Source organism: Aythya marila (assembly GCF_965140915.1).
Source record: "Aythya marila genome assembly, chromosome: 1".
Taxonomy (NCBI): domain Eukaryota; kingdom Metazoa; phylum Chordata; class Aves; order Anseriformes; family Anatidae; genus Aythya; species Aythya marila.
Window position 1 is genome coordinate 96,606,347 of NC_139042.1, and position 14,378 is coordinate 96,620,724.

At 40.0% G+C, this 14,378-nt stretch overlaps 1 protein-coding gene across 1 annotated transcript; it reads right to left on the reverse strand.

Moving 5' to 3' along the window:
- Window positions 1-85: 85 nt before the first annotated feature.
- IFNAR2 (interferon alpha and beta receptor subunit 2) lies at window positions 86-13,990 on the reverse strand. The gene is made up of 10 exons (XM_082768381.1): window positions 13,720-13,990; window positions 13,399-13,549; window positions 11,633-11,728; window positions 8,473-8,520; window positions 8,009-8,138; window positions 7,672-7,832; window positions 5,618-5,790; window positions 4,199-4,361; window positions 3,645-3,763; window positions 86-1,914 (listed from the first exon to the last, which is right to left on the reverse strand). The coding sequence occupies exons 3-10, from the start codon at window positions 11,673-11,675 to the stop codon at window positions 1,231-1,233; spliced, it is 1,521 nt and encodes a 506-aa protein (XP_082624507.1). The 5' UTR covers window positions 11,676-11,728; window positions 13,399-13,549; window positions 13,720-13,990; the 3' UTR covers window positions 86-1,230.
- Window positions 13,991-14,378: the final 388 nt, after the last annotated feature.

A 14,378-nucleotide genomic window follows, 5' to 3' on the forward strand; every position in this document is an offset into this window, starting at 1 on the left:
GCTCCTACCATTGTGGAGAGGTTTATACCAATTGTGCCTTAGGAAACAGCAGTGTATTACAGGGTCTCTGTGAGTAGAAGTTTCATCCAACTAATTCTATACATCTACAAATACTTTAATTAAGATCCAGCTTGCCACATATTTGCACCTTCTAGTTCTTAAAAGTAGCACAGCAGAGTGTACTACAACATTTTAGAAGTTACTCTCAGCTATCCTGACCAAAGGAATGCCTGCCAGCCATATCAGCCAGGAACTGCTATGCTAGTAGACAGAAAAGTAGTATATATGTGGACCAAAACAAGGCAAAAAGAGCTGTTTGGCTACAAGATACCTAAAACCCTTCCCCCAGTAAACAGGCTAACTCATGTAGCTTTTCAAAGGCTAAAAAAACAACCAACCCCCTCCCCCCAAAAAAAAACAAAACACAAACAACAAACCAAACCAAAAAAAAACACAGTAAAAATTCTTAGGTTTATGAAAAGTTTTCTTTTTATGAAGGATAAAATAACTTTACTGTCCAGTAACCTTTAAACATCATAAAAAATATTTTAAAAAATAGTATTCAATTATAAGAGACAGACACGTTTAATGCCTTGAATCACAGTAACAAGAACTCTCTTGCAAGCTACTGAGTATTCTTACCTTGTCTCCCTGCACCTCCATGATTTAATTTATCGACCTTCTCTGCACAACTTTGAAATCAGTTTACTGACTGGAACGTAGCACTACCTTGATGCCTGCAATCCACCCAGCAGAACAGGCTTCAGAGTAACCCATCAACAAAGCTAAGGAATAGTAGCAGAGTCCTTGAGAAAAACAAAAAAAAAAAAAAAAAAAAAAAAACCAAAAACAAAAAAAAACACACAAGACAACCAAACGGGGTTTGATTAAGAGATCGGCCATTCACATCTCCCTGTACTATAAACTAACTCCTCACTTGAGTTTATAGAAGATATTTACCATGTAACAGCTAAAAGGTATAATTTACCAGCAAATTGCAAAACAAACTACTCCCTTTTTCTGCTACATCCAAATTGTTTTTGATACCACCTGAACCACACGGTGATATCACAGAAATATTTGTTAAAATGAGTCCTGTATATTTTCAGTACTTCAGCATATACTTTCAGAATGTTAAAACAAAGAGATCAGATCTGTATGTTCAGTCCAGAAAGAAAAAAGTTGGACAGTATCTATTTGTATGTTATAAAACAATAGTGGTCCTCAGATTCATCTTCTTAGGTATTCAGTTTTTGGGTCTGTATCTGAATCTGATGAGTCACTTTCATTGGAAGAACTAGATGAATCTTTCCATTCCTGAGAGTTGTTAAGACAGTGTGGTTTCTGCACACTTTCTGTATCATCAGGGAGCTGTGATTCAAAAGCATGTCTATGTTGCCAATCAACTGTATCACCCTGGGAAGACAGAAGAGCTGTAGAATTGTCCATGGTGTCTTCAGAGATTCCCAGAAGCACACTTTTCAAGTTTATGGTAAAGCAATCATTGTTCCTTGACCTAGAAGAATAGGTACAGTTCTCCTCAGGGAAAGGCTGAAGTAACTTGCAGCCTGGGTCTTGATCTTTTTCAATGTCCATCTCATTCTCTTCAGAAACTTCTGGGTCATCATCCAGATGTTCACTTGCCTGGCTGCTACCATCATCACATGTGCTACTTGTAGAGCACCGCACAAATACACCTGTCGTGTCTGAGGAATGAGGTGTTCTTACGATATTACGCCTTGTGTAGTCATGATTACTTAGGTCATCACTGCCACTGTCATCGCTGTCACTGTCATCACTGACACTAGATCCCACTGCCTTTTTTTTAATCTCTTTATATATGATCTCTACAGATTCTGTTTTTTCAGTTTCAAATGTACAAGGTGAATAGCCTATCGTCCCCCCGATGAATACCTAAAAGAACAAAAAGAATTAGGAAAAAAAAAATCAAAACAAAAGACCAGCCAAATCTGCACACATAGAAATGTTTTTTTTCTTTTTGTTGTTATTGTTTACATCCAATTCCCTTATTTGGGTAGATTATGACAGCCCGGTCACAAGAGGTAATCTCTAAGAATCTATGCCAACTACAGATTCTGACAGAGAACTCTAACACAAATATCCTTTTTTTTTTCCCCAGTGAGTTTTCCACTCTCAAACATTCCTCAACAGACACCAATTCCTGTTTATAACAGAATACAGTAATAATTATTACTGAGACTGCAGAAGTTAGACAGACATGAACCTACCCAAAGAAGTGGTCCCAAAATCTGCAACTAACAAGTAGGATACTTTTCAGGCAGTGAGGTATCTGCAGATGACTGTACCCTAATCTATGATGCTAGATACATATGAACTTGAAAGCTGGTGACCCACAAGGTATATCTGATTTTAGTCAAGAGCATGTCTCCTGTGATTGAGAAGCTACCACTGACGTCACAACTCAGACTCAGTTTTCTTGAGAAACAACATGCTTCAAGACTGCTTTTCCGGAACACCACCACGCAACAAGACTGCTTCCTCAAAGCATATTTTCAACAGCTGCTCAGATTTGGCTGTCTGACCAGGCTGCTAAACTTCTACTTTTAGCATTTCTCTTATGTTCTCCTTGCCTCCTTTTGTGGGCAATAACCATGAAGAGCAGCTTTAGAAGAAGTGTTTTAGAGCAGTAACCTTGACTCTTCTACAGAGAGAAGGCTTAAATAACTGGTCCATCTTTTGGGGAAAATGAGACCAAACCCCCCAACTCTAGACCATTTTAATGTACCATTGCAGGCACAATGTGCCCAAATAAACTGGGACTTAAGTTCCTTTTTGTCTTTTTAGCTTGGTTTCCTAAGGAAATGTGATAAGGAGAAAACCTTGAAGGCAAATTTAAGGATTTTTTTTTTTCCAGTTGTAGAATCTCGCAAATGCCCTTGAACACATCCAGCATCCAGGGAGCTGGCTAAGCAATCCTGAAATCTTCAGGGAGTTATCTACTTACTGGAGTAATAAAAGATTGAATCAATTATAGGGCAAATTGGATTTGTTCCTAGTGAGTAGGATGCTGTAGAGTGAAGTAACACAGGCAAAATGCACCAGAAACTGCTTTACAAAGGAGCAGTGGATACCAAGTTTTCAAAGCGTATTTCTTGGTGAATAACATTTTTCATCCTTGTGCATTTTACCTAAAAACTGGAGTAGGTTTTTCGTTCTGGAGTTATTGCCCTGGCTCAGATATAGAGGAAGAAGTGTCTGCTGCAGGAAGGATTTACATGTATTAGGTAATTTTCAAAGGGCAAGGGGTAAATTGTCCTATGCTGGGTGCTTCACTGTAGAACCTGGTCTGCTTCTGTGAAGCATGAAGAGTTCATTTAAGGTTACTGTGTGTGCATCTCTCCCCTTCAATGCTGCCTGTCCCCTCCAACTTGCCTCTAGAGTAGAAACAAATGGTTTTCAAAGAGACTGAATATTTGTTCTACAGAATGGATAAGATTTATTAGCTTTGTTTTTAATTGTCAAGATTATCTTTGACACAATCAAGCTGCAAATAGAAACATTCTGAGCACTTAAATAACTGGTACCTAATGTACATAAATAGAAATCTCATATTGTAAGCTTCCTGCTTCCAACCAGGAAGGTTAAGTATAAAAATTACATACCAAGGTATGAGGAAGTGATTTTTTCTGAAGAATATAGCCTCCCCAATGCATACACTTCAGGACAATACCTAACACCAGTGAAAAACATATAGCACCTGCAAATGAAGCACTGTAATAACCTGCAAGTGAAAAGACAAACAAGCAATCATGAATGAAGTTTTCAATCATCACATTTCATCTTTCAAATTCAGAACAGCTACTTTGAATATCAGAATAATTTTGGATAGAAGGGACCTCTACAGGTTATCTGTTTCAAGGTCAAAATGAGACCAAATCTCAAGTTAGATTCAGGAATTAAAAAAGAAGTTACACCATCTTTGATATCTATTTATGTAGTTGGTGCAGATTTGCGTGGTTCACAGGATCAACAGTAAATTTGTAGCCCCAAAGTGGATGCATTTTTATATTTCCCTTATGAATCCCCATAATGTTTGTCACTTGGAAGGAACTTGCTCTCTTCGTACTTTGAGAATTAACCTGCAAATCTTCCTACATAAAAATAAAACACTGGCACAATCAAGACAGACAACCTGTTCCTGCACTATAACAGTTACCTTGTTGAGCTACAGAGCCTGTAGTCGCACATTTCCAGGCTGATGGGACGGAAAGTTTGTTCAGAGATGCGGAGACCGTAACGGACACACAGTAGTTTGTATTTGGATACAGTTCTCCAATGACAGTACTAAAAGTTTCTTTAGTGGTTGTCTCACTTGGCGTCTACCATGAAAGACAATGTTTTAGAAAGTTAACTATTTGCCTAAAAAGAGAATCCAAGCCACCAATAAAACCTGGCTATTTCAGAGAGATACCGCTGTAGGACATGAAACTGGATACACTGTTACAGTAACTCAGCATTTTATCTAGACAACCACTTCATCTCTAGTTCTAGCTGATACTGATGCCTAATCATTGCCTAAAAACTTCCAATGCATGGAGTATACACTTAGGCAACTCATTCCAGTGCTTTGCCAGCCTCACTATTAATGTCTTTCTTGATGCTTCACCTGAGGAATGCACAACTGCCAATTTCACTTCCCTCTTTTTGGTCACAGCCACAGTGGATGTGCTGTTTCCTCTGTTTCTCCAGTAAATGTTTTCACACAGAGACTGTGGCCTGTAACTGTACTTTGCTTGTTTACACTAAGCCATCCCCTATTATTCCAGCATTTCCTCATGAGTCACGGCTCAGGTTTGCTCCCACAGTCCTCACTCTTCCTTTCTGGATCCTGCCACTCTTCCTCTGCAGCCTGGCCCATGTCTTTTCTGAACTGGAGCAAGGTAGGTGTGCTTTCCAAGTATTGGGAAGGTGAGAAATATGCCCTTTTTTTCCCCCTCTTCCTCCCCCTCAGACAAAATGAGTCATAGTTAGCTTGTAATAATCCAGAATGCTCTCATCCTTTCTGGCAAAACTGCTGCCTGTGTAGCTGTTAACATCCTGCTTATTATGCAGGCAGTTATTCCTAAGTGATATACCCTGCATTGGTCCTTACTGAATGAGCTCCTATTATTTTATTTCTCTGTTTTTGTGAAGCTCATTTTAAGTTCTAATCATGCCTATCTACCTCTCTATTGCAGTATACAATAAAACGAAGAAAAAACAGTTTCTGAAACTACCTGTTCTGGATCTAACTAGATATACTTTTTCAGTTTGTCAGAGAACTATTAAACTGTTTGCTGAACATATTTCCAGATCAGCCCTGCAGAGGAAACTACAACTGCTGGTAGTTTCTGCTGAAGTCTTTCTCCCTTGGCTTCACAGAAAGCCAGTGCCCCACGCTTTATTTCAAGTAAGGATACGGGACAACTAACACTCCTCTTCTACGCCTGCTTATCTGCAGTAAAAGGAAGTCATGGCTCTATTTTCTTCTAAGTATCTTCTATTCATACATTCTGCAAGTCTGCTGACCACTAGAGCCATTTTATGCTTGCTATTTGTGCATTAGACAAGAAATACAGAAATAAAAGTTCTTTACCGTATGCTCTCTGTCAGGTGTTTTCAGTGTTATATAATAATCAATCTCTTGATATATATCAATTAAAGACACTGGCTTCTCATTATTCCTTAAGTGAGGGGTTGGCAGCTTTACGGTGACATTTATGCAGTTTAGACAAGAACTGATATTAACTTCTGGTGGTCCCAGGAATGCTATTAAAAAAAAAAAAAAGGAAAAAAAACATACACTATGTACAGCTGACTAATCAAATTCCGGAGTGTGTCACTGATACAGACCCACAAGGCCTTGCAACATTTAAGTTTTGTGGGAAAAGATAGCTTGGCAACATGGCTAGACTATGAAAACAACAAGCAGCAATTAGTAGGGGAGGGAAGAAGACGTGACAGAGAAAGAAAGGTCACTTCAGCTCCACAGAGAAATGCACTTTTTTTTTTTTTTTTTTAATCTATTTGAGAGGAAAGCTGAGGTTAATGTTTAGGAAAAGCTGACTACTTTCTTGCTCAACATTTTTTAGTCACTGGAAGGAAGGAATCCCTGTAGAAATTTGGTGGTGTGTGGTCCTGCACATACTTATACCAGGTGCAAGGAAGGCCACAGGTCCGACTCTTGGAAGCTGAACGCTCTACTGACAACAGCTGAAACAATTACATTCTGTAAGACTGCCTTTGAGTTCAAAGTAACCTCTTAAATTTCATTCCTCAGAACACATTTGAAGAGATCTGCACACTGCCCTCCAAAACTACACATCCAGCAAGGCTAGATTTGATTCAGTATGGAAGTTCCTCTAAGATCTTCTTTCCTCCAACATAGGAAAGAAGTAAGTTTGTTCTCATACCACTTCTCAACACTATCTCTGTAAGACTCAATTTGTGTACAACACAATATGGGAAAAAAAAAGAAAAAAGATAGTTTGGATTTCAGTTTTGTTTTGCCCAGAAACATGTACATTTTGGTCAACGTGGAGACTACATTGCTAGCAAAATTCAGAAAAAGCAATACATTTTTGCCAATTGTTTCTGTTCCTGAAAGAATGGAATGGGGTAGGGAAAAAAAGTTTAATACTTAAACAAACAAAAGCTTTTACCCACCCCCACATGGGAGAACACATTTCAGACCAGTTACAAACTTACTCCTTTCCCATCATTTGGTTTGAGTTAGAAATAAGTATTAAATTTGGTTCTAGTTAAATGTGGTTGTTCTCTTGGCTCTTTCTTATATTAAGCCTCTGGGCCTTTGCTTAAATCCAACTGCCAAAAGAAGTGAGATTCCATGGAGCTATTAGACTGTAAACATCAACTGTATCCAGTAGGGAAACATCTCAGAATATTGTTTCTTTCCTGCCCAAGTATTGTAAAAAGAGGCACTACAGTGTGAAGACGGAAGGCTTCATCCAAGTCCTGAGCCATGAAAACCATGGCTTCACTTGAATGCTTATAGTATGAACCAGAGAGCTACTAGCAAAACATCCAGTTTCAGTTTCCAAGTTGCCAGTGACAGGCAGTCAATCAGCGCACTTGGTAATTCGCTCTAGCTTCAGCTCCCAGTCAGAGCAGGCTGTTAGGTTTTTTGTTGTTGTTCTGTTTCTCCCCCCAAGACTCAAGAAGCCTGCCATTGTATTAAGTAGTGGTCAATGCATCTTCTGATCCTCTTTATGAACCTAACTGCTGAAACACTAAGGACCTCTGTCTCTGAGGGATGTTCTCAAATCCTTCAGTTATTTTTAGTTAAAAAAAAAAAAAAAACAAACATGTATCATCAGTAACTTCAGTCTCAGCATCACTTTAATTATTGAGCTCTCAAAAACAGAAGTTGCTCAGTCTCTGTTAGTTCCAAATGAAATGCTAAGCACAGGTAAGGGCGATGCTGCCTCTGGCATTAGATGTCACTGCTAAGCATTTTCTTTCAGAAGCAAGGAAAAGACTAGGTTGATGAAACAACAGGTAAATCGCTCTTCCCCTACACCTAAAACTGCCAGCCAGGTTAGTTTGTAATGCTGTACTGCAAAGCTAGCAGAGCTTCATTTATGCATAACTAGGAATAAAAACTAAAATGAACAAATGCAGTGAACTTACTGTCAATATGTGGCTCAAAATGAAGTTCAGAAGAATTGAATTCTTTTGTTCCTACGAAGCTCTGAACCAATACACGATACATAGATGTATTTTGAAAATCCTCTGTTAGGTTACAGGAGAGGTGTTCAATATATGAACAGTTTTGTGCAATCATCCAGTTACTGTAAATCAAAATATATAGTAATTACAAGTCTAAAATAATCTATTTGGATTCTCCAGTATAAGAAAACATCTTTGGGGAGTGGAAAAACAGGCAACGAAGAAAACCTCATGCCGAGTATTTTGAACTCCTAAACATTAAAAGAAAAATTTGTGTCTTATATGAAGTGAGACTTGCCTGTCATGATAGTACAGTACACGATAGTGGGCTGTCACATTTGGGTCAGTTCCTGCCTGCCAGGACAAAACGTGCTCGAAGTTGAAAGATTCCATTGTTAGGTTGAAAGGTGGCCCTTCTGGAAACCTTTCTAGAAAAGGAAGGGGGAAAAAAAAAAAAAACACCACAACAACAACCCATTAATATCATCAATATGAATGGCAAACCAATTTGAGATTGCAACAACTCTAATCAATAATCCTGATTAGAGAAAAACAAAATTAGCCCCCAGATAAAGCAACCATAGAACAGAATAGAGTTCAGCACAACAGAAGACACAACGCAAAGGACTGCCCTCCCATATTTTATTTCTAAGAAGTTCTTTCTTCAAGAAGCATAAAATTGTAAAATGATGCTGGTAAGAACATGTAAGTCTCCTGAACTGTATTAGGAAAAGCATTTGAAAGACAATAGAAACTTCTTACCAGGCATGCTGCTGCAACAAGCTGCACACAGAATACAGATGATGTACGCTGGAAAATGAAACCACATAATAGTGAATTTGCACGTCTGCAATATCTGATTATTAGTTTCCTATTGGCAATATTAATTCACAACAGTCAGAGACAATTCTAAGTGTTCCCTCAGCTGAAGTGTTCATGCGGTCCCTTGACTCAACTTTGTATGCTACTGGGTTCTCTCTTTCACATCTTCCTTTTCAATTTCCTCCTTTTCCCAGAGTACAGGATTCTCCAATCAGTATCATTACCTCAAGGCTCCTAGGAGCTAATTCTTTGATAACTACCCTGTGGTTCAGGCTCACATTGATCCGTGCCAAAAGAGCTTCAAGATTCAGTTCAAATAAACCTACTTAAGATGTTCTTATTCCACACTTAGAGGATCCTGACTGTATTGTAGGTAGCTTACTCTCTAGTAAATACCACTGTACATTAGGACAAGAATCTTACAACTTAACTGGAATAAAATAGCTACCACTGCTTGAAAAACATTACTGAATCATCTTCAGTAATGAAGGCCATATGTCCTTCTTTGCTAAATGTGGGGAATCCTCAGTGCTGCAGTACTGGCATACAATGCACTGTTTTCAGTCATTTAACTCCTTTGATTTCCTTTCTAGTTCAGTTGCCCCTCCTTCAGTTTTGGTTTAACCCTGGCAGGCAGCTCAGTAGCATCCAGCCGCTCGCTCACTCTCTCCAGGTGAGATGGGGGAGAGAATCAGAAAGGTAAAAGTGTGAGAACTCATGGATTGAGATAACATCAGTTTGCTAGGTAAAGCAAAAGCTGCACAAAAAAAACAAAGTGAAAGAGGGAATTCATTCCCTACTTCCCATGGGCACGCAGACATTCAGACACCTCCAGGAAAGAGGTGCTCATCGCGCCTAATGGCTTCTTGGGAATACAAAGGCCATCACCCCAGATGTGCCCCCCTTTTTCCTTCTTCCCCCCAGTTTTATTGCTGAGCCTGATGCCTGTGGTGTGGGACATCCCTTTGGGCAGCCTGGGCCAGCTGTCCTGGCTGTGTGCCCCCCCAGCTCCTGGTGCACCCCCAGCCTGGTTGCTGGCACGGCAGCATGAGAAGCAAATAAATCCTTGTCTCTGTGTAAGAGCTGCTCTGCAGCAACTAAAACATCACCACTACTGTCATCAAAAATCCAAACCGAAGCGTCACACAAATCTCTTTGAAGAAAATTAACTCTATCCCAGCCAAAACCATGGCACCTTCCCAAACTTAGGTTTGTGTCCTGTTTCTGTAACGTTACCCTGTGGGTGTTTCTAGCTCTTTCTACACCATTCTGTTCTCTGCCTGGAAAAGAAGAGACAAAAAAAAAACAACAGATACTGCAACACTTTTACTTTTCTCACAAGACATGGTTAAAACTGCACTCGACCTGTCAGTTGGGCCTACTGTCTGAGCAATCTCTTGAACCTTCTGGCAAACCCCGACATCCTAGAGACCACCACATCTTCTCATATAACCTCTGTGCGGGACTGTCCTCTCATGCAGATTCTAGTTATATCCAGAGGCCAACCCAGTCTTGCATCGTTTGTATCTTTTCAGCGTGGCACTCGGAGACATTCTTGAAATGATTGTTCTGACTCTTCTAACTCTTTTTCAAGATACTTTAGCTCTCTTCTGCTTTCCTGTTTTAATTTCCTGTTTTCATTTTAAAGTCATTTCGGGGCCTATCCTCTTAGGACAAGATGCTCACTCTCATACGCCGTGTCCAAGAAAGTCATCAGTTAAATTTCAAACAACCATGTTTTTTTTCCCACGCTTTAAAGGAACTCCCTGGAAATATCTGCAAAATTACTTCAGCATTTTTCCCTTGAATTCTTCAACATGATCTCGTTTGTTTTGACACCTAAGCTCCTATCCAACAACATGACAATGCCCAAAACACCACCAGCCCGCTACTTCTGTTGAACTGTTAATTACTACTGCCTTAACATCTTATCTTGCAAGTATTAAAATATGCTCTCTATATCCATTCTGAAACTAGATGCAAAGAGATTAAGCAACTCACTGAAGTTGCACATGCAGCAAATATATATATTCTCAGAAGAGAGAAGACTTCTCTCTCTAGCTTCATTTTACCATACAGACCACAAACACCTCTTATATGACTTATTTTGCACATGATCTTCTACATTACTCACTACTGAATAATAAATACCCCCTTAGAGAAGTGCCATTAAAACTAGAACTGCTTTCTTGCAATACAGCAACAGATCACCTACATATACAAAATAACCAAGGGGTATGAATAACAAAGCAATACCTTAATGGTTATTATTCTTCACCTGAACACAAGCCCAGATTTGTAATCACACAGTCTTTAGCACATTGATGATACTGCTGCTACATCAGTGTCAGTGTACAGGCTCTAGTAATGACACTTCCATACAGCAAGCTCTTTGGATTAGTAGATGCAATCTTTTGAGATCCTTTCTTACCCTAGCCACCTCATGTGTGTCAGGTGTCTTGCTGAAGGAATTCTCTGTATTTTTAAATACCTTTCCCCTCTCAAATCTAGTTCATCTAGAGTTCAAATTGCTTTAGTAACTTTGTTTCAACACGCACAAACTCTGCTGGCATAAGAGATACAAACATAAAAAAAAAAGTTACACAAAATAACTGCAGTTATTTTAAGGCTTAAGGCTGCAGAAACAAAGGTAAAAAAGTAAAATGAAGAGGGAATCTTCATCATCATCTTGTCCTTTTCACAGAATTAAACAATTCTATCGGAACAGTTTCCCACTACAATTAGAGTCCAGCCAACAAACTATGTTTGCAGTGTTTACTAACCCAGAAACTGAAGAGTCCTGAAAAAAGTTAGGACAAGAAATGACAAAGTATCCAACTAAGTTCACCGGATTTTTAGAGCATACTGTTTCAAAGTTGTTTTTTTTTTTTTTTTTTTTTTTTTTTAAAATGGAGAAATCTGGTTTATTTTTGGAATAGAGTATATAGAATAAAATACCCTACAATATTGATTCTGTGAGTTATTCTAGGGAGAGCTCTACAATAACTTAATGGTATCTTAATTCAGTGACTTGGAAGGACTGCTAGTGAAAAATCACCAGAACTACCTCTCCTACAGTGTAAAAGCACAAGCAACTTACCAAATGGGTAAAAATGCAGTGGTCCACCCATCAGTGTTTCCATAGTGATTCAGAAATACAGCTTACTGATTGCAAAATAAACATTTTGCTTCCATACTGCAAATACATTAAAAACAATCACATTCAGCAAATCATATTGGTGAATGACTTGTATTTAAAATTAGATATATGTATAAATAATTATTTTAACCTCTTCAGTGCATTGGGGGAGAGGCATGCACACAGTTGCTACTATCATCCTAGGGGATGATGCTCAAAACAGACAATTTTATGACAATAGTACTTCCCTCCCCAGTCCCTTGTGGTAAGTGCTCTTACCATTTTAAATAAATACCTAAAGCACTGTATGACTATTAGTATTGATTTTGCATGAAGACAGCATTAGAAAATTCTAAGCCATTGATTCCAATTTATAAAATACAGTTAAGATAAAGATCACTTGCCTTTATTTGAAACATTACAAGAACTCATCACTGTCAAAAAAATGCTTCCAGAAAGAAGGTAGATAGAGAGGTTAGAACAAAAACCACAATGATTAAATTCGACCACAATGATTAAATTCGAAGGAAGTTATTAAGGTTTGTTAGAGTTTTTAATACATTAGGCAATATTTTAATAGGCCTTTTCTAGGTGTTGTTATTTTACTCTACTACCCTCACCATATTCACATTTGCAGGACTTGGTTTTTGATTTAAAGGCAAAGTACTAAGGTACAACTGTGAATCTACAGATAGCTGAGAATGGGTATAAGTCTTTGGAAAGAACCTTCTTCTCCAACTTTAACACAATAAATTGTTTTTGAATTTAAACTGATTTTTTAAACCGATTTTCTCCGCAAAACAAACAGCTTAAAATTAAAAACTGTACTGAATCATAATATGGCCAAACTCAACACAGTATTTTAAATGTATCTGATTTATCTGAGATGTAACTCCTTCTCTGCTCAAAGCTTCAGCATGACTGGAGGAAGTCACTGAATTAAGTGTTAAGAACCCATATCTGTGCAACTGATAATCATAATTGCAAAGTAATGAACTCTTCAAGAGATGAAGAGAACGTTCTTTCTCACTTCATTTTTTTAATTCATTAAAGCATGAAGAATATTTCAGATATAAAATGTTTGTTTTCCCCTTTTCAATCCAAATTAAGAATGAAGCAGAAGAAGCTATGACTTACTAGTTACGCAATCTTTAAGTAAAGTTCATCACTTATAAGAGCAAGCTAGAAGGTGATTGAGTCACCAATAATCTATCAAGCCCATTTAGCTTTGACACTAGTGAATGGCACAGAAAAAAATAATGATTTGACATTCAGATCAAGTTTACAAATTACACAAGTAAAAAAAAAAAAAAATCAACTTTCTACTTTCAACAAGAAAACCAGATTCGTCCAGAAGTCAATGCAGAAGACAACGGTACTATCACAGTCACTTGAAAGAACACTTACACCTGCAAGATCTGGTTTTTGATATTTCTTATGTATTCTGCGGTTCGGCAGCTTAGAATATGTAAGATAGATGTGACCAAACATGTTTCTTTTTGAGTTTGCACAGTCATCTAAACCTACACGTCCCCTACAAGTTTATCAATGACGGCGGACATTTAAGGGGAAACCCATTCCTGTCAGGACTCTAGCTAGCTTTTCTCACTCTTCTGCCTCAGAGCCTCACCAGCCCTTGGAGGGAAGCCATGGAAATGCCCTGCGAGCCCAGCCCCACTCACCTCACCTCACCTCACCTCACCTCACTCAGCAAACAGCCTACCCACCTGGTCACTCAGCTGGGTACCCCCTGCGTGCTGCCCGCAGCCTCCAGCGCTTCCACAAGCCCGCTTGGCGCGGCCACCTCACCTGCAGCAGCAGCAGCAGCAGCAGCTTGTCCTTAGCTTGCGGTCAGGCCGGGTGGTTTTGAGGTGGACGCTTCCAATTTGGGAAAGAATAAAATAAATAAATAAATAAATTGGGAAGTCTCCAATAAATTGGAAACCCCCTCACTCACCCCCTCCTACCCCCGCGTTACCCTCCCCGCGTCTCCCCACACGGCTGCCCTGCCCTGCCCTGCCCTGCCCTGCCGGGGGGGGCGACGTTACCTGGGGGCGCCCCCCGGCCGCGGGCGCCATCCCCGCGGGGCTCCCCGCAGCCCCCGGGCCGGCTCGGCGAGGGCGCAGCGCGAAATGGCGGCGGCCCCGGCGCTGGGCGAGCGCCTGGAAACGCCCCCTCAGGGCTGGCCCGCCCCTTCCCGGCCGGATTAACGGGCCGGGGGTGCCGCCGTTATGGCGGTTGGGACGGCTGAGGGGGGTCCTGCCCGCCTCGGGGCCAGGGGTCCCGTCCCGCTCCGCCACCCGTGGCCAGTTCCCCTGGGCGGCCTCAGGCACCGCTTGCCGGGCACTCGAGGGCTCGGCTCGTTTCGGTTTCTATTCATGAATGTTTCATCCGGCTCTTCGATTTTTTTTTTTTTTTTTTTTGTTCCTTCTCTTTGATTATTACCAGTTTTTGAAATCATGAAGTAAACCTGCACGGAGAGCCGCAACGGCTCCCGCTGGTTCCCTTTTTCACTCATGACCTCAGTGCGCTGCTGCTGCTGCTGAGCGCTTCATAGATATCTATCTGCCTCAGCAGATGCGGCCTCCTCCGCACCAGTGTGTTCTCATAGCTAAAACTGAAGTGAGGTGGCGTTAAATATAGCCCTCATCAAGCTATTTACTAAAAAAAAAATCTTGGTACTTACCTGAGAGGGGTGAGAAAGCAT